Raw genomic sequence first — 26,198 nt, 5'->3', positions numbered from 1 at the left:
CTGGGACCCTGGTGCTGTGAGGCAGCAGTGCTAACCACTGATCCACCATGCCACGTAACAATAAATTACTATTATTATTACATCACATTTTAAAGCAAATTCAGTCTCTCAAAGAGTTCTTACTCTCACTCAAGAGTATAATTACATTACATAGAAACGAAGAACAATCTGCATTTATGTAGCATTTTTCAGAATATCAGGTTTGCCCCCAAAGCACTTTACAGGCAATTAAGAACTTTTTGAAATGCAACTGCTGTTGCAATGCACATAACCGCAACACCGGAATTGTGTAAAGCAAGATCCCACAAACAGAAATTAATTTCTTCTTTAGCGGTGTTGGTTGAGTGACAAACATCGGTCAGAGTATTGGGGAGATCTTAGGTAAACACAGCCTCAGTTCAACATCTCACCCAACACTCACTGACTCTGACAGTGCAGCATTCTGTAAAGCACTCAAGTGTCACAGAGTGGTGCCTCTGGAATGATCTTGGAATATACAACCTTCTGATGTTGATGTGAGAGTGGTACAAACTAAGTGATGACTGACAGCTGTATCTTTAACCGGTTTCAGCAGCAATTTGTCTCTTTTGCCCCTCAGGCCCATTTTTCACGCCAGATATCCTCTCCATTCATATAAGCCAGATCTTTAGCATTTCCATAAAGTGACTGCGTTCAAACCTGGACTTTAATGGACCTTTACACTTTGGGACGCAGTGAAGCCCAGTTGTTCTACAATTTTAAAATGTCTTGAAACAAATTTAAATCAACAAAATAAACCCTCCTCCCTTAAGGAAACTTGTTAATGGCATGTTAATTAAATTGTATGATACCTCGGGGAAGGGCATTATCACTGAGAGAATGTAGATGTTCCCCAAACTACTGGCTCTTCTTCTGCAGTTATGTTTGCACCCAGATGTCTTTAGAGAGAGAAGCATTCAGTGGCCACCAGGCCCCTCTAGGCCTTTTCAGAGAGATGGGGTTTGAAGTATTTATTTCCCCTTTCAACTCCTTTTTTATTTAATCCTCTCCCTTTTTCCTAACCCACACTGAAAAACTGAAAAGAAAACTGAAAAACTGAACACAATACTCCAAATGTGGCCTCACCAACCTCCTGTATAATTGCAACATTACTTCCCTACTTCTATACTCAATGCCCTGACTGATGAAGGCCAGTGTGCCAAAAGCCTTCTTCACTGCCCTGTCTACCTGTGACTCCACTTTCAGAGAACTGTACACCTGAACTCCAAGGTCCCTCTGTTCCACTACATTCCTTAAGGCCCTACCATTCACCATGAAACTGCTACCTTAATTTGACTTTCCAAAATACAGGACCTCATATTTATCTATGTTAAACTCCATTTGCCATTTCTCGGTCCACTTCCCCAGCTGATCAAGGTCCTGTTGCAATTTCTGAAAATCTTCCTCACTGTCCATGATACCAACTATTTTAGTGTCATCAGCAAATGTACTCATCATGCCTTGGACATTCTATCCAAGTCATTGGTATTGTTTCGACCTCAGATAGAATATAGAAGCAGAACCTGGGGATTCCACTGTTGAATGACCAGAGGGCTCAAGTCCAAGATGATTGGCAAGAAAACAGAGGCAACATCTCTTTATACAATGGGCTGGGGTTAATGAGTCTCTGCGCATCCCTCATTAACCCCCACAAATCCACCCCAGCTAGATAATTGGTTGTGGGGAGGAGGGTGAAGGAGACAAGATGAAGAAGCCATACCACACAGTCATTTAATATTTGATTTGTCATTATTAAACAAGAGCCAGGACTTGGACACCTCAGGAACTAAATGTCCCACTTCAGAGAACTTCTGGCCAATCAAAACCAATACCTTACTAAGATAGATGTACTCAAGAAATGTTGGGAGATTCCCTTGTCTACCCAGATAGGGGGAATCTCAGCTTCCAAAACTCTGGAAGAGTTATACCAATGTTGAACCATGCCATAGTGATCCTGAAATAATACAGCCACCTTTCAAATGCTGATGTTCCAGGTGGTGGCAGGTTAATCTAACAGCTTACTGTACCTAATCAACCTCCTAGTGTACAGTACTCTTAGGACAACTGGTATCCCTCTTCCTGCAAATACAGTCGGTCACTCAGTGGCTTCAGTTGGGTTGCTCTATGGGGGAAGCCTGTTGGCAAGACTGTGCATGCCCCTCCCCCACCCGCCATCAATTATGTAATTGTAGTCAAGGTAGAGGCGCACTTTACCCCTTAGATTTGATGTTTCCCCTCCACAACCAAATGACCAGCAGAGGAACAATAGATCCAACCCATTGAGTGGTTGTATAACTCAATAGAAAGCTACAGTGCATGTCCTGTCTTACTGAAATTATTTATTTTGTTGTAAACAGTGCTTTTCCCAATATTCCAAAGGGACATTCAGGTTTTGAATGTTACTGTATACCTGCCGTTTGTCTTGACTATTGCATCCTTAATGCTTTGCATCGTTGATAATTATGATTAATATGTCCTGGTCAAGGCAACAATTTGTTCAAGCATTTATTCCACTGCATTCTAATGTCAAGGACATCATGTGAGGGCAGTAAACTATATGTCCCCCTCCTGGACTAGCTGGGCAGTGAGGCCACACTCCTGTTTGCTGACAGGAGCGTAGCAATCAGTGGAAGGTAGCTGACGAAAGGTCCCAAAGAGTCATTGGGATTGTGGGGTGAGGAGAGAACCAGATGTGGTTGTGATCCCTTTTGACATTCACTTGTCCTCCCTTAAGTATGAAGAATGGCTGACAGAGGAAAATAGAGAAGGAAAGCTAGCTCCAGAGGAGGACAGAAAGCTGGAAAGAAAGTAAAAACAAAAAGCCAAGTTCCAAATGGTGGAAGGATTTTATCACCTGAGTGTGAACTGAGTTTGTTTGAAATCTGAAACCATTCTTCATCAAGACAAAATCTGAGAATGACCCCTATTCAACCAGGCTTGGGATGATATCTACTTCAACTTCATTTACCATGTTGATTTAATAGGCTTATTTAATCACCCCTATTCTTTGAAGAAAGGGTTTTTAAAATTAGCAAACTCCAGGAGACATCAGAAGGGCATCCTCTACTCTTGGGGACAATGAAACAGTTTTATTTTATTTTGAATTGAACCTGAGATTATGTGTGAGAGTTCCGACCAACATCAGGTGAACCCGTGTTTGATGGTCTGTTTAGAATCAGCAAGAAGCTGGAGGAAATGAATGATCTGATTGATACCCCATATGGAGGGAGACAGCTAAGGCTCAGTCATGATAAAGCAACACCATCACCGAGGAGGGAGTCAAGTAGCTAATGGTCTGTCCAACTACCACTGAGCTAGAGGACAAGGGTAGTAGTATGGATGAATTGGAGGGAGATTTGGGTGAGGCCCACATTGAACCCTGACTAACCAATACAGAAATGGTAACAAACTTCACCCACCTCAGTACGGAACAGTGAGCTGATTTTATGTGGCTGTTTCCTGCACTTAAGGATTCATGCAGAGATAAACCAGGCTATACCATTCCAGCTTTACATGAATTGGAGAGGCCTTTCCCATAAAGAAATGTCACTATTGGCTCGGCCCAGAAAGTCTGGAGCAGGTTGGGGAGATGGTTAACTCCAGTCTAGAGGATAGACTAAAGGCAACAGCACTAGCTGGAGCTTCTCAGTTGTGCTTATTCCCAAGTCAGATGGTACTGCATTAAATACTGAAAAGTTAATGCAATGATCCAGTCCATCTCATAGAGTCATAGAGATGTACAGCACGAAAACAACACATCCATGCCGACCAGACATCTTGATCTAGTCCCATTTGCCAGCACCCACCCATATCCCTCTAAACCCTTCCTATTCATATACACATCCAGATGCCTTTTAAATGCTGTAATTGTACCAGCCTTCACCAATTCCTATGGCAGCTCTTGCCATACACGTGCCACCCTCTGTGTGAAAAAGTTGCCCCTTAGGTCTTTTTTATATCTTTTCCCTCTTGCCCTAAACCAATGCCTTCTAGCTCTGGACTCCCCCACCCCAGGGAAAAGACTTTGTCTATTTATCTTATCCATGCCCCTCATGATTTTATAAACCTCTGTAAGGTCATCCTTCAGACTCCAATGCACCAGAGAAAATAGTCCAACCTCTTCAGCCCCTCCTTCTTGCTCAAATCTTCCAATCCAGGCAACATCCTTGTAAATCTTTTCTGAACCCTCGAAGTTTGCAAAAATAGGATAGGCAAAGCAGCCTACCTTATCAAGATAAATGTACTGTAGAAATAATGCAACATTCCCTTATCTGCCCAGATGGAGGAAATCTCTGCTTCCAAAACTCTGGAAGAGTTATACCAGTGTTGAACCAGACAATAGTGATCCTGAAATATTACAGTCATACTTCAAATTCTGATGCGGCAGGTAATGGCAGCCAACCTAATGGTCAATCTCGAAGAGAGAGTTTGCTAAGACCCATGTGACCTATCCTGGACATGGATGAGTACCTCCCAAGGCTTCAAAGGTAGAGGCAGTAGCACAACTCTCACAACAACGTGAGAAATTTTGAGATTTTTGGGAATGTGTAGAGTCTAACAAAATTTAGTCCAAAAGTTCAACTGCAAAGCTAATAGACCAACTACAGAGATAAAACACAGGTAAAGTGAACTGAGAAATTCCAAACAGCTTTTGAAAAGCTGAAGGCTATTTTAATAAATGAGCTTATGCTTGGAGCTCTGAACTTTGACCAACCATTTAAAAGAGCTCTTGATGTAAGTGACATAAAGGTACAGGTTGTCCTCATTCAGGAAGATGGGATACTTCTCCAAAACAAAATGAAAGACACCTCAGTAATGGTATTCCACAGTACAGCAGGAAACCCTGTGTTTATTACTGACTGTCAAACATTTTGAATTATATGTTTGAAATGGATAAAAAGAGACTTCAATCTATACTAACAGCAACCTACTAACATTCAAGACAGGTTATAGCTGTTGGAGTTTGTTGCTTCAACTGTACCAGCTAAAAGTCACTCAAGTTGCCAGGAAATCAAAAGTGATTGCAAACATCCTGTCTAGAACTTAGAAACACTCAGTTATAACTGAACAGATATTGACCAAGCCTACGGGAATTAGCATGCACATACCTGTTGTTTTTGTTTATGATATTTTCTTTTTTTTGCAATGAAATAAGAAATACAATAATTTCATTCATTGTGCAGAAGACATGTTATGACTATGGACCATTACTTGTGGGCAAGACTGAGCATTTAATTGCATTTTTTTTTAAAGGAGATCGAACCAAAGGATAACTGCAGAAATAAAACAGTGGCTATAGGAAGAAGAATTCTGGAATGTTACACCTGTCGGGAGTCAGGGAAATTTCACATGGAAAGATTAAAAAGGATGAGACAATGAACAGCTGGCTCTTAAATCTTCTCAGCGGGAGGCTATCTCCTACAGGCATATTTGTATTTAGCCTTCCAGGGAATACAAGAAATGGAGTTAAAGGAGAACTTTAACCCTGGATGGTGTGCGTAAGTGATTTGACATTCTCATGCATGAATTTGCATGTTATGACGATCACAGCCTAGAAAACAGCTGTTAAATGCTTCTACACTGCAGGTAAAGAAAGGAGAAAATCTCTTTCTCTCTCACTGACTTCTGCCAGCCAGCCATAGTCAAAAAAAGGACAAAATCCTTTTTAAATTAACCATGTTTTGACTGGGATGGTGGGAAAATAAAGAAGGGGAGCAAATTTATTGCTCCACATCCAGGAGCTTAATGAATGTGGTAGCCTATCTGGGCTTTAACAATTTGGGAAACCTTCCTCAGACTATGCCATAACAAAACCTAGGAACAGGCAGCAGAGGCACTATTACATAGATAGATATACACTCCAAAAAGGAAGCTTATTTTTAATGAGTTGATGAAATTATTTGATGAAGTAACAGATTGGGTAGATTATGGTAATCCTGTAGATGCAACATCTTTGGAATTCCAAAAATATTTTCGATAAGGTAGTCATGAGTACAGATGTGGAATTAGGGGATAAGTAGCAGAATGGTTAGGAAGCTGGCTACAAAACTGAAATCAGAGAATGTCCTGAAGGTAATTATTGAGATGGACAATTAATGGTAAATGCTGTTTCTCAAGGACCGGGGACTTGATCCTTACTGGGAGAAGTGTTGTCCATAAATGAGCTGGACTCAGGATTTGCAAGTATGATTTCAAATTTGCAGATAACACCAAAATAAGGAAATTGGTTGTGCTATGACAAGGTATACGTCAAGATGGCAGCAGTGTAGCTGCTCAGACTGTTTGTGTCTGTCTGCGTTCGTTTCTTTATTCTTTCATCTTACTTTTGTTTTATCTTTTCTTTTCATTATCTTTTAAGATGTTGGCTTTGGTGAGGCATCAGGGACAAGTCCTGCCTGGGCATGTTCTGGGTACCTGGGGATTGAAGACCATGAGCAGGTGCAGCTTGGGTATGTTCTGGGTACCTGGGGATTGAAGACCATGAGCAGGTGCAGCTTGGGTATGTTCTGAGTACTTGGGGATGGGAGACTGTGAGCAGGTGCTCACATCCAATGAATGAAGAAAAAAAATATTTTAAGGTTGATAAAGTTCTTAAATCTCACCTAATCTTGAGGAAAGATACCAAAAGGGAGAAAAGACAGTGAAAAAGTTTCAGTTGAAGCAACTTCTACTGTTACTTGTTAGGACTGGTAGCAGAGAGAACAAACAAAAGATGGATGGACTGATAGATAGACCAAAAGAAATGCAGAAGAGACCACTTAGGTTCTTATCACCAATTGTCTGTTTATTAGAGATCTCTTGACAAAGTATTCAAATAGCAATTGTATAGATTTACCCAGTGAATGTCTACATAGTCAATATTCTATATGTTTTGTCTGGTGCCAAATAAATCAGTTTGCAAACAAAACCAAAGTTGTCTACTGTCAAATCCAATATTACAAGAGTATGTATTTGTAAGAAACAGAAACCACAAGGAAGTTTAATTAATACATTTCCAGACTCTCTGACCATGTTAGTAGACATCAAGGAAGCATTGGCACATTGGTTGCAGTATACCCAAAACAATTGTCTAACACATAAATTTACAGTTTAACTTTAATATTATTTCCTTCTGAAAGAAATAGAAAAGATATAACATTTTTGAATTTAGAAGCATCCGGTCTAGACTCAGTAGCACTTATGTAATTCACCAGCTGTATGTCCCAACATGAATCACAGTTGTAATCTTTCCCAAGTATGTGATTTCTCATGAAGAAAAGAAAGACTTGCATGAATTCCACATCTTTCACCATTTGAGGATATCCCAAAGCCAATGAATTACTATTTAAAATGTAGTTGCTGTTGTAATGTTACCTGAATTATATTCAGTGGCACTACAACATCATTTTCACATTCCACGTCCCCTGTTATTCCTAAATCACACTGGAAACAGGTGCTTCTGTTTGTTAAAATTGAGTTACATTGCCATTCGATTAAGGTTTCTAATCTGCATCAAGTAAGAGGTAAGGTTTGGTAATGCTGAGGGTTTACTGTAGATAAATGTAAAATCGTTTACATGAAGTTGGACAATATGAAATGTGTACCTGGCAATAAGATCTGACTTTAAACAGTGTCAGAATTCGTGATATTAAGAAAATCTAACTTACCAGGATATGATTATTACCTCTCCCAAGACTGAGCACATCATTAACATTTTGAGAGAGGAGAACTGATTTTAATCTAAAAATTAACCAATTAAATTAAAACTGAGGTTGAGCAATATTAGAAGAGATATGGCATGTGGTAGACAGAAAAGGGCTCCCACATTGTTGTAGCCGATTATAAAGAAGTGGAGCCCCAGTTCCTTAAGGGATGTTCTCATGATTCAGTAAATTTAAACAAGTTTGTTTCCTATCCAGAAGGAGATCCCCTTTTGATTTAAACCAATGTAAAACAACCAAGGCCCTGGCCCTTAAAGGTATGCTATCTGAAGCAGGTCTTTTCAGAGACAAAATTAAATCATGAATGATGGATTGGAACTGAATGCAGCGGGTACTTTATCATATACATCAGCATTAACCCTGCAAACATTCCTCGTTAACACTACAATATTTGTGAGAAAGAACATGCAATAATTCTGTGCTTTTTATAAGCTCAGTGCTTCACAGCCCATTTTTTAAAAAAATAAAACAATACTGAAGAAACTCAGTAAGTCTGGCAGCTTCTGTGGAGAGAGAAATAGAGTTAACGTTTCAAATCGAGTATGTCTCTTCAGAATTGAAAGGTGTTGAAAAATGGGTTCCTTATACTTTTGACAGAAGCTGGGGAGGACCAAGGGGGCAGATAATGTAGAGACTCAGTACAAAAAACAAACAGATGGTGAAAGAGAGAAAAAAATGTAAACTGGATGTTAATTAAGGTGTGAAAGGTAGAAAATGGGTCCCTGGTACATCAATGATGTCTTACCAGAACAATGATAGGGTTCCCCTTGTCCTCACTTTCCACTCTGCTAGTCGTCACAATCAAAGACTCATCCTCTGCCATGTCCAGCAGGGTGACACCATCAAAAACATCTTTCCCACCCCTCCACTACACCATTCCACAGGGACTGTTCCCTCCGTGACACACTGGTCCAGTCCCTCCATCACTCCCTACACTTCCTCGCCTCATCATGGCACCTTCCCATGTAATCTCAGAAAGTGTATCACTTGCCTGTTGACCTCCTCCCTCCACCCTGTCCAAGGCCCTAAACACACTATCCTAGTGAAGCAGTGTTTTGCTTGTACGTTTATCAATTTAGTGTGCAGCATTCGCTGCTCACAATGCGGTCTCTTTTACATTGGTGAGACCAAACACAGACTAGGTGACCACTTTGCGGATCACCTCTGCTCTGTCCATAGGAATGACCCTGACCTCCCTGTGGCTTACTATTTTAATAAACGAGTTTGCTGTTGTGCCAATATTTCTGCTCTGGGTTTTCTAACACCTTTCGGTTCTGAAGAAGAGTTAAATTGGACTCAGCACAGATGCTGCCAGGTGTTTTCCAGCACCACTCTAATCCAGAATCTGGTTTCCAGCAACTGCAGTCATTGTTTTTACCACACAGATGCTGCCAGACCTGCTGAGCATTTGCAGTGCTCTGTATGAGTCATGCTTGCCCTATTCAGGTGGATGTGCAAGATTACTCAGTCAAAGGCATGTGTGCTGCTTTATCAGCACCATCAACAAATTGATTGTGATCTTTTACCATATCTGTTGTTTCTTTTTTGCATGCAATGTAAATTTATTTAAAAACTAATAAATTATTGCAGATGTTGGGAAACTGAAATAAACTCAAAGAATGCTAGAAAAACTCAGAGGTTTCAGGCATCTGTCGAGAGAAAGCAGAATTGACAATTTGGGTCCAGTGACGCTTCTTCAGAACTGAACAGGGCAAGTTGTACTTCACGTAAAACATTTCACCATAGGATGTTACCTTTGAAATGTTGAATTCCCTCTGTACTGCCCTGGAACTTTGGCCTTAACTATATGGGGTATGAACAACTACACTCCAACTAACCCCCAACACCAATGCTTTCTGATTCAAAACTGGGAATGTTATCTGTGTTTCCATTATTTGCAGACATCAAATGTTTTCACAATTCCCCTTTCCTGAGCAGATCTTACTCAGTATTTGGAGACTGTAAGGTTAGACAGATATGTTCACTTTGACAATATTCTGATGGAGGTGTGTTTTAGATGGTATTAATAGTCATTTTGAAAACCAAGTGATGGTGAAACTGATAAAATGTCACTTGACTGAATCAAACTAGGAGGGTGTGAGATCGCTTCAGATTGTGTTTGACATATGACAGAGGTATACAGAATCTTTCAGTCACGAAGTTTGTTCCAAAAAACAGCTTTGGCCAAGCATGATTGAGTGGACTTTCTAAAGAATATATTGGTGCGCATGTAATTGTTATGAAGCTGCTTTATACTTAATATTTCTTTGATGACTTGAATTTGAAGAATGATTATACAATTCTACGAGCTGGGAAAATGTCACCCTGGATTTTTAAAAAAGTGTTTCTTGAAAACCATGTGACTTGCAATAATTGCTGGTCTTAGTTGCTTAAACTCACTTAAAAAAATGCACCGGACCGCCTTATGACCGGGTTTTACGGCTGTCCTGTTTCAATAGTGTTTGCAGGCTTGATGTTTCTGTATTGGAATTACAGTGGGTTAAACATTGCTAAGAACAGGCTGCCCAGCTTGAGTTTCCTGTTTCTGGAGTACTGTTGTGGTGAATTTAATGTAAAACCTGACTGTTCTTCGGAAAAACAGAATAATTTCAAGAAGTTCTCAACATTGCATTGCTGAGCAAACTGTGTCTATCCAATCCCAGAGACAATGGTCCCTTGACTATATATAGTCATAGAGATCCACAGCACATAAAAATGTCCATCAGCCCATCATATCTGTGCCAGTCAGAAACAACCAACTAGCTATTCTAATTCTATTTTCCACCACTTGGTGCATAGCCTTGTATGCCCTGGTATAGCAAGTGCATATCTGCATCCTTCTTAAATGTTATGAAGGTTTCTGCCTCTAACACTATTATAGACATGAGTTCCAGATTCCCACCACCCTTTGGTGAAAAAGCTTTTCCTCACATCCCCTCTAAACCTTCTGTGCTTTACCTTGAATCCATGAATTCATGGCCATTGATTCTTCCAAGAAGGGGAAAAGCTCTTCCTATATGCTCCACCTATGCCCCTCATATTTTATACATCTCAATCATGTTCACCCTCAATCTCCTCAGTTCTATGGAAAAGAACCCTAATATATCAATCGCTTTTCATAACTGAAACTCTCCAGCCTGGGCATTATTCTGGTAAATCCTCTCCATACCCTCTCCAGTGCCATCACATCCCTCCCAGAATGTGGATTCCAGAACTGCACACAATACTCTAGCAGTGGCCTAACAAGCAGTTTATACAGTTCGAGCACAACCTTCCTGCTCCTGAACTCTCTGCCTCAGCTAAAAAAGGTAAATGGCCATATGCCTTCTTAATCACTTTATCCACTGGTCCTGATATTTTAAGAGACTGATGAACATGTACACTAAGGGCCCCCTGATCCTCAGAGCTTCCCAAGGTCCTACCAGTCATCATGTATTCCCTCGTATTGTTTGTCCTGCTCAAGTGCATCACCTCACACTTATCAGATTTAGTTACATGTGCCACTGATCAGCCCCTCTGACTAGTCCTTCAATATCCTGTTGTAATCTAAGGCTATTCACCTCACTATTTATCACCCCATCCATTTTTATATCATCTGTGAACATACCAATTAACCCTCTTACATTTAAGTCTAAATCAAACACATGCAAGATCACCAAATTGACAGACTCCAGAACAATCTATACCTTGTCCTTCTTGCCTCCAAGAATAACCACCCTCATTCAGAAAGAGATTTTCTTTATGAAGTGAATCAGATACTTCATAAGTGAAGCACGTGTTTTTGTGTATGTACATTTTGGGTTAGTTAGAGGAGTAAACATTTGTATTTTTGTATTAAAAATTGTATGTGTGTTTATATTGAACATTCTGTATCTTCAATGGATGGGTTTTTTTTTATAATAAATCAATATATTTGTGTTTACTAAAGAAACCTGATTGATGAACCTTTTCATTCTGAGCCTAATGTAGAGAAAGCATATGATTGGCCATAACGGGACTTGGGTAAAACAGTTTTAAATTTACAACTACTGAATGTTGGACTAAAGAAAGACAGTTGTAACAATTAGTGTCATTTATATATTAAAAATAATCAATTTTTAGCAGCATAGTCTGGCCTGTCATTCAATTTGTGACTTTATATGAAAGTGGGTGGCATGGTGGCTCAGTGTTGCCTCACAGTGCCAGGGACCCAGGCTTGATTCCACGCTCAGGCAACTGTCTGTGTGGAGTTTGCACATTCTCCCCATGTCTGAGCAGGTTTCCTCCCACAGTGCAAAGATGTGCAGGTTAGGTGCATTGGCCATGCTAAATTGTCTGTAGGGTCCAGGGATGTGTCGGCTAGATGGATTAGCCATGGAAAAATGCAGCATTAGAGAGATAGTGTAGGGGTCAGGGTGAAATGCTCTTCAGAGGGGCGGTGTGAACTTGATGGGCTGAAGGGCCTGCATTCACACTGTTGGGATTCTAGGATTTTCTCTTGGTCTTCAAGAGCATCTATGATTATGTAGAAGAAGCAATATCTAGGCAAATAGTCATCCTCAACTACCAATATTGATATAAACTATCTGTGATTTATGTCATTGCTGTTTTATGGTATCTTGCTGTGTGCAAATTAGCTGTCATATATCCAGTATCATAATAATAACTTCACCATGAAGCACGTAATTGCCTGTAATGTTCTTTTAATGTCCTAAGGTCTGGAATGGTGCAAGGACACATGTGCTTTTCATGTGCAAATCCTACATGCTGGTTCATAATTTCTGCTGAAGTTGTTTACCACATGCTAGAGAGGAAACATGACTGTGTGTACCTCAGCCTCAGACTGGACAGTGCATTTACCACCTATAGAATTAGAATTTCAGGCAAAGCTGGTTTTGTCACAAGCTGTGAAAAAAATGTTGAAGGTTCTGTTCTTTGTATCCATTTTTCACAGACACAGGTTCCACTCCTTATCAATTGACTGTGCTAGAAGTGACTGTGAAGCCAACATAAGTTCACCCTGTTGATATTGTGAAATCTAGTTGGGGTGAGCCAAAAAAAAACAGAAGAGAAGGTCAGCTAAACTGGGAAGATGCCAAACTCGAACTTTAAAAACATCTCTGTTAAGTATCTGACGACATTTGGACACAGAAACCCAATGGGACTCTGAGCCAGACAGGGACCAAATTGGTGTTTCCCAGGAAGATTGCACAGACAAGTAGAACTCAGACACTATTAAGGTAACATCTGTTATCTGTACGCTCCAATCAACCCCACCTTTCAGTTGCCAGCCATTTCAACTCCCCCTCCCACACTTGACAAAATGTCTATCCTGGGCCTCCTCCATCGTCAAAGTAAATCACACGCAAATGGAGGAAGAAAAATCTCATCTTCCGCCTTAAAATAGAATTCACCAAATTCCAAACCTTCCACAACCCCCACCTCATCTTAGGTTCAGCCCTCCCTTTTTGCCCCACCCCCTTGACCTGACTTAACCTGTCATCTTCCTTCCCACCTTCCCACCGACCAATCACAATCACCTCCTACCTGCATCCACCTATCCCCAGCCCACTTACCTTTCCCCAAGCCCACTTACCTTACCTTTCCAACCTCTTTCTATTTTTTCTCAGCCCCTTTCCCTCTCACCAGTCCTGATGAAAGGTTGACTCCCCTGTTCCTCTGATGCTGTTTGACCTGCAGTGCTTTTTCCAGTTCCACACTTTATCAACTTAGACTCAGAACCACAAATAGTTCCAACCCCTGTTTATAATGCTGCTACAATGTGGAAGCATGCCATTCAATCCACCAAGTCTGCACTGATATTCCAAATAAAATCCCACCCATACAATCTATCCTTGTAACTCTGCATCTTTGGACTGTGGGAGGAAACCGTAGCACCTGAAGGAAACCCAGGTAGCAAACGTGCAAACTCCACACAGTTAGTTGCCTGAGGCTGGAATTGAACCCAGGTCCCTAGCACTGTGAGGCAGCAGTGCTAATCACTGAGCCACTGTGCTTCCCTAACATGTAGAGATAAAATAATATTCCACAACTTGCTTCTAGTCTCCAACAGCTCAGCTACGGAAACACAAGGAAACACAATAGTTTAAAGCCTTAGATCCCAAGTGTAAACCCCTATGTATGTCATACTATCACTATAGTTGAGGACAATTTAGTCTCATTAATTAATTTTCTTATGCAAATGCAACCCAATACTCAGCTATTTACTATAATGAGTCAAAAAGTATGGTGTTAGAAAAGCACAGCCAGTCAGGCAGTATCCGAGGAGCAGGGATGACATTTCGAGCATAAGCTCTTCATCCTGATGAAAATCTTATGCTCCAAACTTCGACTCTCCTGCTCTTCGGATGCTGCCTGATCTGCTGTGCTTTTCCAGCGCCACATGTTTTGACTGATATCAAGCATCTGCAGCCCTCACTTTCTCTTATTTACTAGAATGCTTCAGTGAAGTGTCAGGGATCCTAAGCAAACCTTTGCACAGACTGCTGACAAGGTCAAAAGGCCCTGAAATTGAACCCACAACTGCTGCTGCACTTTTATTTTGCAAATTGGCCGAAACTATTATGATTTATCACAACATTCGGGATTCGAAAACCTATTTATTCTATTCAAGTGACCAGCTCATTCCCTTCTCTGCCTTTAAACCATTTTGGAACGTACTTTAAAAGCAGAACATAACCATGATTAGATAAGACTCCTTTTCATAATTTACATTTCACCTTGAAGTTAGCTGATATGCATATAAAAGTTATAGTGTTCTCAGGGCTCACTAACCGCCAAAACCTACTGACATGAACTCACAAGGTATAATTTTATCTCTCTTTCCCGTTATCAAAGTCTTTGATACTTATTAGTGGATTCCACGTGTAGACATAGCTACCTCCATGATGGGAGCAATTTGTCTTTTAACTAACTGAGTAACATTAACCTCCTTCCTCTAGTTGTACCTGGTCTCTATTTGTCATAAGCTCTCTAATGTGCTTGTGCTCCCAACGTTGCATTGAAATCTTTCTTAACTACAAGATGCTCCCTTTTTGGACATACAACAATAGTTCTTGGATATTCTGATGTACAGCCAAATCTGTTATAATGCATTTCGGTTGTTGAAAGATAAACCTGTACGATGTCAATAGGCTTGTACTATTTAGTTCCATCTTTCACTGCATAGATATTACTCCTGGCTGCTGAATCTGAAAAAATGGGATCACAGTCTCCGAATGAGGGGTCAGTCACTTAAGACTGATGGTGTTTCCTCAAAGCATCATGAATCTTTTGATTTCTGTAGTCCAAATTGCAGTGGATACGCAGTACTACATATAATCAAAGTAGAGTTTGATATTGTGTATGAATTTAAGGAGATAAGGAGTTAATACTGGACTTGCAGTGGTAGATCAGCTGATCTTGTTGAATGTCAAAGCAAGCTCAAAGGTCCAACTGATGTACTCCAGCTCCTCTTTCATGTGTTTATGTGTTAGGCACTATGCATCTCTAAGCAGAGAGACTTGCGCCTCATCCCAGTCTCTTTTGTATGTCTTTTTGCTGCACTTTTTATGAATGAGTGGAATTAAAAGAAAAAACGTTTATTTACAGAGGAACTTTCATGAGTTCATTCTAACATACATTACAGTTAATAAAGTACAGTGGAAGTGTAGTCATGGTCATGCCTTTGACAGCTGTGTTTCACTGTGGTTTACTGAGTCAGAAGACACAAGTACCACTGCTAGAGTGTGCACGGAAATTGAGGCTAAAATGCCCATGCGGTACTGAGCTATTCTTATTTTGAAAATGAGTAATGTTCAACTTCATGTTTAACTCTGTTTCTCTCTCCACAAATGCTGTCAGAGTTGCTACATTTTCCCACCACTTTCCTCCGGGTGCTCCGGTTTCCTCCCACACTCCAAAGATGTGCAGGTCAGGTGAATTGGCCATGCTAAATTGCCCGTCGTGTTAGGTAAAGGGTAGATGTAGGGGTATGGGTGGGTTGCGCTTCGGCGGGTGCGGTGTGGACTTGTTGGGCCGAAGGGCCTGTTTCCACAGTGTAAAGTAATCTAAAGTAATCTAATCTAATCTTTCTGCTTTCATTTCAAATTTACAACAACTACAGTCATTGGCTTTTACATAAGTGGGTTATTCCTGGTGTGGCTTGGCCAATATTTATCTATTTATTTTCATTTATAGTCTCATACAACACGGAAACAGATCCGTTGGACCAACCAGTCCATGCTGAACATAATCCCAAACTAAAATAGTCCCACCTGCCTGCTCCTGGCCTGTATCCCTCCAAACCTTTCCTAGTCATGTACAGAGGAACCTTGATTATTCGGCATTCGATTGACCGAACTTCAGATCATCTGAACAAGATCACAAGGTCAGATGCATGGCTGACTATGTTATCCAGTATCGATTATCTGGCATTTGATCAACTGAACGAAATACTCTCCGCCCATGTTCTTCAGATAATCAAGGTTCCTTTGTACTTATCCAAATGATTTTTAAATGTTGTAATTGTACCCACATCCATCACTTCCCAAGGAAGTTCATTCCATGTGCAAACCACCCTCTGTATAAAACATTTGCCCCTCTTGTGTTATTTAAATCTCTATCCTCGCACCTGAAAAATGTACCTCCTAGTCTTGAAATCCTCAATCCGAAGGAATTTCCTTTTGTAATTAGGCCATGCTATCTTCATCAAACTCCATGTTCATGAAGTTCAACTTTTAAATGACTCTCAAACACTCTCGAGGATTAAAACAAAAGTTTGATTTATACAAGCAGGTGGGTGGGGGGATTATCCCTCAGCATTACAAAAACAGATGATCCATTTATTATCAAATTGCTGTTTGTGAGAGTTTGCTGCGTGCAAATTGGTTCCTGTGGTTCGGACATTATAACAGTGAGCATCCTTTACAGAGTACATTTTGGCCATAAAGCACTATTTCAAGTGATCCTGTGATCACAAAAGGCACTACTTCAATGCAAGGTCTTCTTTCTTTAATTGAGGAAACTCAGAAGGCACTTTGCATGCTGCAAGTTCTCACAAGCAGAAGTATGGTCATAACGAAATAATCGGGTTTGATGAATATTGAGGATGCTGAAATAAAAGCAGAGAGTGCTGGAGGAACTCTGCTGTTTTGATGGCATTGTTTGATGGATAAGTTCTGGAGAGCAACTCTCAGTGCTATTCTGCACAATGTGGTGTGTGAGCTACCAGCTATGCATGGCTGATATTGGCCTTTGTTTAATTTATTTGAGAAGGGAAGCAGGCAGGGGTGTTTACAGTCACCCATGCTCCTTGATGCTGTGGAAGACAGGACACTGAGAATGATGCAGAAGAAGTATGAAAGAGATGTGGATGCTTCATAGGATATTGTAGAACATAGAATCTCAGTTATGCACATGACACCATGCTCAGCCAGAACAAAGGAAAAGCCTGAAATTATAGCAGTGTTCATCAATAGATACAACAAGTCACATGGACTGGACATAAATGAGTCAAACGCCAATCTCGCGGATCTAAACGACAAAGGAAAAGTCAAGATTGGAAGAATCGAGATACAGGCAAGTGGACAGATTCAAGTAGAACATAGAACATAGAAGAATACAGCGCAGTACAGGCCCTTCGGCCCTCGATGTTGTGCCGATCAAAGCCCACCTAACCTACACTAACCCACTATCCTCCATATACCTATCCAATGCCCGCTTAAATACCCATAAAGAGGGAGAGTCCACTACTGCTACTGGCAGGGCATTCCATGAACTTACGACTCGCTGAGTGAAGAACCTACCCCTAACATCAGTCCTATATCTACCCCCCCTTAATTTAAAGCTATGCCCCCTTGTAATAGCTGACTCCATACGTGGAAAAAGGTTCTCACTGTCAACCCTATCTAACCCCCTAATCATCTTGTACACCTCTATCAAGTCACCCCTAAACCTTCTTTTCTCCAATGAAAACAACCCCAAGTGCCTCAGCCTTTCCTCATAGGATCTTCCTACCATACCAGGCAACATCCTGGTAAACTTCCTCTGCACCCGTTCTAGTGCCTCCACATCCTTCCTATAGTATGGCGACCAAAACTGCACACAATATTCCAGATGCGGCCGCACCAGAGTCTTATACAACTGCAGCATGACCTCAGGACTCCGGAACTCAATTTCTCTACCAATAAAAGCCAGTACGCCATATGCCTTCTTCACTGCACTATTTACCTGGGTGGCAACTTTCAGAGATCTGTGTACATGGACACCAAGATCCCTCTGCTCTTCCACACTACCAAGTATCTGGCCATTAGCCCAGTACCCCATCTTTTTATTACTCTTACCAAAGTGAATCACCTCACACTTAGCTACATTGAACTCCATTTGCCACCTTTCTGCCCAGCTCTGCAGCTTCTGTATACTTTAGCTCGAGCATCAACAAGAATGAAATCCAGGTTAGATTAGCTGCAGCAAGAGGTGATAGCAATTCCTTAAGTCTTTGAAGTCCAAAAACATCAGCACAAAGCTGAGCAACTACTGTGGAGTTGCAAAGAGGATGAGAGAAGCAGAACAGCTTCAGAAGGGAAGCTCTGGTCTGGGATGTTCAGAATGAGCTGGGCAGACAGCAAGATAAATTATTGGGGTAGACAAATAGCAAAAGTTGAGAATCAAAAGGATTTGCAAGGTACAGTTAGAGAGAGAAAGATAGTCAGGTACCAACATTAGAAACAAAGATTCAGCAGCCTTTTCCTAGCAACAATTGAAAAAAGAAAATGGTGTGGGGGAAAACGGAATAGGAAGAAGAAAAATCAGATGGATAACATTGAAATATGGACTGCAAGAGGCTGGAAGAAAGCCAGAAAGGAAGTAAGATAAAGTATTCCACCAGGAACAGTGATAACAAAATATGGCAAACCCAGTCATAACTGCCCCCTCCCCCCCCACCCTCACCCAAAAAAAAATGCTAATTGCTTCAATTAAATCAATCTTCTCAACTCCAGGAAATATGGGCCTGGTTTACTGCTCAACCTCTTCCTATAGGACAACCTCCTCTTCCTGGGAACCTTTGTGGCATTCCCTCTAGGGTAAGTGTGTGTTTTGATGCAGTACTCCACAGTTTCTCTACTGCCATCACACCCTTCATCGAATATGGTCACCAGCACTGCATGCACAACTCCATTTGTGGTCTAACCAGTGTTTTATACAGTTTCAACATAACATCCTTGCTCTTGTAGTCTATGGCTCAGCTAACAAAAGCAAACATAGCATATCCTTTGTAATCACCTTATCTATCTCCACCGTTACCTTCAGAGGTCTATCGCACTATTCCTGAAGAAGAGTTTATGCCCGAAATATCGATTCTCCTGCTCCTCGGATGCTGCCTGGCCTGCTGTGTTTTTCCAGCACCACATTTTTCAACTCTGGTACTCCAGCATCTGCAGTCCTCACTTTCTCCTAGGGTCGCACTATTCACAGTTTTGTTGTGTTGGTTCTCCCCAGTGTATTTCCTCACACTTTGCTTGGGTGAATTCCATTTGTCACTGTTTTGCCCACCTGACCAGTCTGTTGATGTCCTCTTGCATCTAAAGGTTATCCTCCTCACTATTCAATCCTTACAGTGTGGAAGCAGGCCATTCAGCCCATTGAGTCCACACTAAACCTCCAAAGAGCAACCCACCTACCCTATCCCTGTAACCCTGTGTTTCCTAGAGCACCCAAAGGGAAATTCACACAGACACAGGGAGAATGTGTAAACTCCATGCAGACAGTTGACAGGGGTGGAATCGAACCTGGGTCCCTGGCAGTGTGAGGCAGCAGTGCTAACCACTGAGCCACAGTGCCACCCTATTCAGCACCCTGCTGATTTTCTTGTCATCCATGAATTTCTTGGTTATACCCCTACATTTAAGTCCAAATCATCAATGTACACCATAAACAGCAAGGACCCCAACACTGAGCCTAGTGGAACCCATTTGAAACAGACTTTCAGTCACAGAAACATCCCTCTACAAATACTCTTTGCTTCTTGTTTCTCAATTTTTGATTCAACATGCCACTTTGCCTTGGATCCCATGTGCTCTAACTTTCTTGATTAGTCTGCCATGAGATGAGACATCTTCTCAAAAGCTGAAGTCCATGTAGATTACATTAAATGCACTACTATCATCAACACTCCTAGTTACTTCTTCACAAAATTTTGTTCAAATTCATTAAACGGAACCTTCCCTTCACAAAGTTATGCCTATAATGCCCATTTAATCCCTGTCTCTCCATGAGCAGATATATTCTGTCCCTCAGATTTCTTTCTAATAACTTGCCCACCACCAAGATTAGACTGACTGGCCTTTAAAGTCCTAGTCTAACTCTTCCTCCATTTAGCAGACTTCCAGTGCTCTGGCACACCTCCTGTAGTTGGAGAGGATTTGAAATTTACTGTGAGGGTTAAGGATTATCTGCTGCCTTGTTTCCCTTTTCGGCCTGGGGTACAATTCATCCAAAACTGCAAGATTATCTTTTTCTAAGACTGCCAAACCCTGGGTATTTACTTTCTATGAGAATTTCTTCTAGTATTTCACAGTCCTCCACTATATGATTATACCTGTCATCCTATTCCTATTTGGGGTGGCACAGTGTCTCAGTGGTTAGCACTACTGCCTCACAGCACCAATGAGCTGGGTTCTATTCCACCTTGGAGTTTGTACATTCTCCCAGTGTCTGTCCAAAAACATGCAGGTAAGTGGATTGCGATGCTAAATTGCTTGTAGTGCCCAGGGATGTGCAGGTTAGGTGCATTAGCCTTGGGAGTTGCAAGATTACAGGGATACAGTATGGGGGATGGGTCTGAGTGGGATGCTTTTCAGAGGATTGCTGTGGATTCAATGGGCCGAATTGCCTTCTTCCACACTGTGGAGATTCTATAATTCTATTCCCTTCTGAAGACCAACACAAAGTATTCATTGAGGATCATGTTCTGATTCTCACACAGATTAGGCACTACTCTTTCTCTAGTCCTGTTTATCTGTTAAAGAAAAACTAAACCCAATGTTGAGCTGCCAATCTTGCTCATGTTTCAGCCATGTCTCAGTCATAATTATGATACCATACTCCCACTTGCCTTTCTGTGCCCTCAGATCATTTATTTTATTCCTCAGGCTCCTTGCATTAAAGTATGTCCCATTTAGCTTTGTTAAACTCATTTAGAGTCATAGAGATGGAAACAGACCCTTCAGTCCCACTCGTTCGTGCCAATCAGATATCCTACACTAATTTAGTCCCATTTGCCAGCAGTTGGCCCATCTCCCTCTTAACCTTTTCTATTCATACACCCATCCAGATGCTTTTTAAATGCTGCAATTGTACCAGCCTCCACCACTTCCTCTGGCAGCTCATTCCCTACATGCACCACCCGCTGTGTGGAAAAGTTGCCCCTTAACTCGTTATTAAATTTTTCCTCTCTCACCCTAAACCTATGCCATCTAGTTCTGGACTCCCCCATCCCAGGGAAAGTCTGGATGTATCACTACCTGGTATGGCAACTGTACCATTCAAGATCAGAGACAGTTACAGAGAGTGGTGATCTCGGCCCAGACATACACAAAGGCCAACCTCCCATCTATAGATTCCATCTACCAGGCCCGCTGTCAAGGAAAGGCCGCCAGCATTCTCAAAGATCCATCCCACCCCAACAATGCTTTTCTACAACCTCTGCCAGCGGGGAGAAAGTACAGAAGCCTGAACTCACGCACCAGCCAGTTTCAAAGCAGTTTCTAACCTACTGTTGTTGGAATACTGAATGGACTCACAAACTCCTAGCATTTGCCTGTACCTGTGTTTTGGTTTTTGCTGCTGTTTACCTATTATTTACTTATCTATGCTATTTAACTCTGTGATGTCTGTATTGCTCGCAAGACAAAGCTTTTCACTGTGCCTCGGTACACATGACAATAAATTCAATTCAATTCAAGACCAAGTCTATTTACCCTCTCCATGCCCTGCATGATTTTTTCTTTCTTATCTAGCCTATGTTTCATTTACCTTTCCCACTCATATGCACAAGTTTTAACTTTTAATTCCACCTCAACTTCTCTCCCCTCTAAACTACTTATCATGATCTCAACCTCATGCTAATCTATTTAAAATCAACCCCAACAGCACTTACAAACTTCCCCCGTGAGGATGTTGGTCCTGTTCAGGTGCTCAGTCTGTTTTGAAGAGCTCAGTGTTGCACCAGTGAAGGAATAAATTGTTTATTTTTTATATTATAAAATTCCAGAGGCAAAAATCCACATGAACAACGATACGGCTAGCATTTTGTCATGTTTTAAAACATTTCAAATGGTAAACATTCCATTGAACTGTCATTGGCCATTGGTACGGATGAAAAGGTAGATGAGGTACCAAGAATCATCAGTGAAATGAACAATTCAATCTGCTTTATGCTGGTGTGGGATCAGATTAGAATTCCAACCAAGACATCTAGCAATACTCTTCTTTCTTTGTCATCCATCTGATCTATATTTGAAACCATGTTTAAAGCTTGATTTAAAGGGTTAAACAAGAGGCCAAAAAACAAACATAATAGGGAACAAAAAAATGCAACCTCAAGTGTTACAAACTGCCTTTAATTTTTCTGTGAAAGCAGCAGATAAGACATTAGATTTATGTTTTCATTATGCTTTTAATAACATAAATCCTACCTGTGAACTGAGATTATCTATAGTAGTGGATCCAATTGTTTCTGCCATTTTCTGTCCATCAAAAAGGTCCAAAAATCAAAGCAGCTTCAAGACGGGACTCTTTTTCTCCCCCCCAGCTGAACTAGATCGTTACACTGACCATGCACTTTGCATGCCAGGCTGGTATCTGACTCCAAGTAGTTCACCACTTCTGCAATGGTGGGCAGCGGGCAGCTGGTGCACCTGCTAAGGTTGCCGGGTTAGTGACCTTCCTCTCGATTCCTGTCACAAAGTCTCTTCAAAGGACTTCAAACACTGTCTCAATTTCGAACTGCTGCACACCCAAACCCCCCTCCTACCCCCACCATCAAACGTCACCGTCAACTAGAAGAGTCTAACACACTGCTGCTCCAGGATATACTTAACCACTATCTGGGCTCTGCAGACTTAGCCACAGCGCAAAAAAAAACAACTGTATGTAAGGGTGTAAATTCACCACTACCCAACTCCATATTACAGTCATTGACGTGGTTGCAGGAAATCTCACTGTTCTTAAGTGGGAGGAACTTTGCCTTTAAAATCCACCTCCTTCATTGCATCAGGATTGTGTAAAGTTTGGCGGAACTGTTTTCAGGAAGTTTGGGGTCCAGTTGTTTTCCAAGTATGTTTTCTGCTCAAAAGTCCATGCTGACTTGCCTTAATGAATCTATATTTGTCCAAGTGCTATCAAGCAGCACCAGCTCAGCAATAACTTGCTCAGTGACACTCAGTTTGGGTTCCCCAGGACCACTCAGCTCCTGACCTCATTACAGCCTTGGTTCAAACATGGATCAAAGAGCTGAATTCCAGAGAGGAGGAGAGAGTGACTGCCCTTGGCATTAAGGTTGCAATTAACAGAGTATGGCATCAAGGAGCCCTAGCAAAACTGGAGTCAATAGGTATCACCAGGAAAGCTCTCCATTACTTGGAGTCATATCTGGAATAAAGAAAGATGGTTCTGTTTGTCGGAGGTCAGTCATCTCAGCTGCAGGAGTTCCCAAGGGTGGAGTCTTAGACCCAATCATCTGCAGTTGCTTCATCAATGATCTTCACTCCGTCAATAAGGTCAGAAGTGGGGAGGTTAGCTGATGATTACACGATGTTCAGCATCATTCGTGACTCCTCAGGTACTAAAGCAGTCCTTGTTCAAATTCAACAAGATCTGCACAACATCCAGGCTTGGAATGAATAGAGGTAAGTATCATATGTGCCACGTAAATGCCAGGCAATGACAATCTCCAGTAAGGGCCAATCTATCTACTTCCTTTTGATACTTAATGGAATTACCATCACTGAATCGCCTACTATCGATGTCCTGGGGGTTACCATTGACCAGAAACTCAACTGAACTTGCAAAATAAATTCAAAGGTTCAAAGACTGGATCAGAATCTAGGAATACTGCAACAGGTAACTCACCTCCTAACTCCCCAAAGCCTGTCTACCATCTATCTACAAGGCATAAGTCAGGAGTGTGATGGAATACTCCCCACTTGGCTGGATGATTGCAGCTCCAACAACACTCAAAAAGCTTGACACTACCCAGGACAAAGCAGCCCACTTGATTGGCACAATATCCACAAACAACTAGCCACTCCATTACCATTGCTCAGGAGCAGCAGTGTGTAGTATCTGCAAAATATATCCCTGTTCCTTTAGTGTCTTTGGTTCAAAGTCCTGGAATTCCCACCCTTAGAGAATTTTAGGTCTACCTCCACCACATGAACTGCAGTAGTTCATGAAAGCAGCTCACCATCTCCTCTCAAGGGCAACTAGGCAACAGCAATAAATGCCTAATCACACCTACATCTCATGAGTGAATGAATATGAGACTGTTAATTTTGTTCTCCATCATTTATAAAGGCTATCCCACCATTGCAGTTAACCTGATTGGCCTCCAGTTATAAAAATGGATCTAATATTTGCAATGGTACCACAATCTGGATCTAATCAGGTTTGAAAATCATGGTCACACCCTCTGCAATTTCCAAACAAATTTCTCTCATCAATCTTGAATACATCCCATCTGGTACTGGTGACTTATCAATTTCAAGTAAAGCCAGTCTTGCAAACAGAGTGTAATCAGACAAAAAGTAATGCCACATAAAGAGATATTATGATAGCTGTGCAAAAGCTTTGTCTAATGGGTAGGTTTGAAGGAGTATTTTAAAGCGAGAGGTGAGAACATGGAGATGTTTAAAGAGGGAATTCCAAAATTTAGGATCCAAGTATCTAAAAGGACAGCCACATACGCTGGAGCAATTCCAATCAGGGATGTGCAAAAGACCAGAATTGGAAGAGTGCAGAGATTTTAGAGTATAGCAGGAAAACTAAAATAAGGTGGGAGGAGTTTTGCATAGATCCATTGAGTCAACTGCTCTGTCTCTATGATATAAAACTCTGTATCGAATAGGTGATGGCCTAATGCTATTATCACCCGACTGTTAATCTAGAGACTCAGGTAATGTTCTGAGGACCCGCATCCTAATCCTACCATGGCAGATGGTGGAATTTGAATTCAATAAGTACCTGGAATTAAGGGTCAAATGAAGACCATTGCCAACTATTGGGAAAAGCCCATCTGATTCACTAATATCCTTCAGGGAAGGAAACTGCTATCTTTACCTGGTCTGGCTGACACATGACTCAACAGACAATAGACAATAGGTGTAGGAGTAGGCCATTCTGCCCTTCGTGCCTGCACCACCATTCAATATGATCATGGCTGATCATCCTTAATCAGTATCCTGTTCCTGCCTTATCTCCATAACCCTTGATTCCACTATCCTTGAGAGCTCTATCCAACTCTTTCTTAAATGAATCCAGAGACTGGGTCTCCACTGCCCTCTGGGGCAGAGCATTCCACACACCCACCACTCTCTGGGTGAAGAAGTTTCTCCTCATCTCTGTTCTAAATGGTCTATCCCGTATTTTTAAGCTGTGTCCTCTGGTTCGGCACTCACCCATCAGCGGAAACATGTTTCCTGCCTACAGAGTATCCAATCCTTTAATAATCTTATATGTCTCAATCAGATCCCCTCTCATTCTTCTAAACTCAAGGGTATACAAGCCCAGTTGCTCCAATCTTTCAGCGTAAGGTAGTCCCGCCATTCCAGCAACTGACCTCGTGAACCAACACTGCACTCCCTCAACAGCCAGGATGTCTTTCCTCAAATTTGGAGACCAGAACTGCACACAATACTCCAGGTGTGGTCTCACCAGGGCCCTGTACAGCTGCAGAAGAACCTCTTTGCTTCTATACTCAACCCCTCGTTATGAAGGCCAGCATGCTATTAGCCTTCTTCACTACCTGCTGTACCTGAATGCTTACCTTCATTGACTGGTGGACAAGAACACCCGGATCTCTTTGTACTGCCCCTTTACCTAAATTGATTCCATTTAGGTAGTAATCTGCCTTCCTGTTCTTGCCACCAAAGTGGATAACAATACATTTATCCACATTAAACTGCATCTGCCTATCACTCTCCTAACCTGTCCAGGTCATCCTGTAATCTCCTAACATCCTCCTCACACTTCACCCTGCCACCTAGCTTAGTATCATCAGCAAATTTGCTAATGTTATTACTAATACCATCTTCTATATCATTAATATATATTGTAAAAAGCTGCAGTCCCAGCACTGATCCCTGCGGTACCCCACTGGTCACTGCCTGCCATTCCGAAATGGAGCCGTTTATCACTACTCTTTGTTTCCTGTCAACCAACCAACGTTCAATCCAAGTTAGTACTTTGCCCCCAATACTATGCAACCTAATTTTGCTCACTAAC

At 41.5% G+C, this 26,198-nt stretch overlaps 1 protein-coding gene across 1 annotated transcript in view; it reads right to left on the bottom strand.

The window, feature by feature from the left end:
- Positions 1-22,491, bottom strand: part of LOC140463151 (cas scaffolding protein family member 4-like) — a 100,989-nt gene extending 78,498 nt beyond the window's left edge. The window contains exon 1 of the mRNA XM_072556917.1: positions 22,394-22,491. Within this exon, the coding sequence (XP_072413018.1) occupies positions 22,394-22,441 (48 nt within the window). The 5' untranslated portion in view covers positions 22,442-22,491. The remainder of the gene's footprint in view (positions 1-22,393) is intronic.
- Positions 22,492-26,198: the final 3,707 nt, after the last annotated feature.

The sequence above is a fragment of the Chiloscyllium punctatum genome, chromosome 37 (assembly GCF_047496795.1).
Source record: "Chiloscyllium punctatum isolate Juve2018m chromosome 37, sChiPun1.3, whole genome shotgun sequence".
NCBI lineage: Eukaryota > Metazoa > Chordata > Chondrichthyes > Orectolobiformes > Hemiscylliidae > Chiloscyllium > Chiloscyllium punctatum.
The sequence above is the reverse complement of the archived record's forward strand: the minus strand, read 5'-3'. Positions and strand labels throughout refer to the sequence as shown.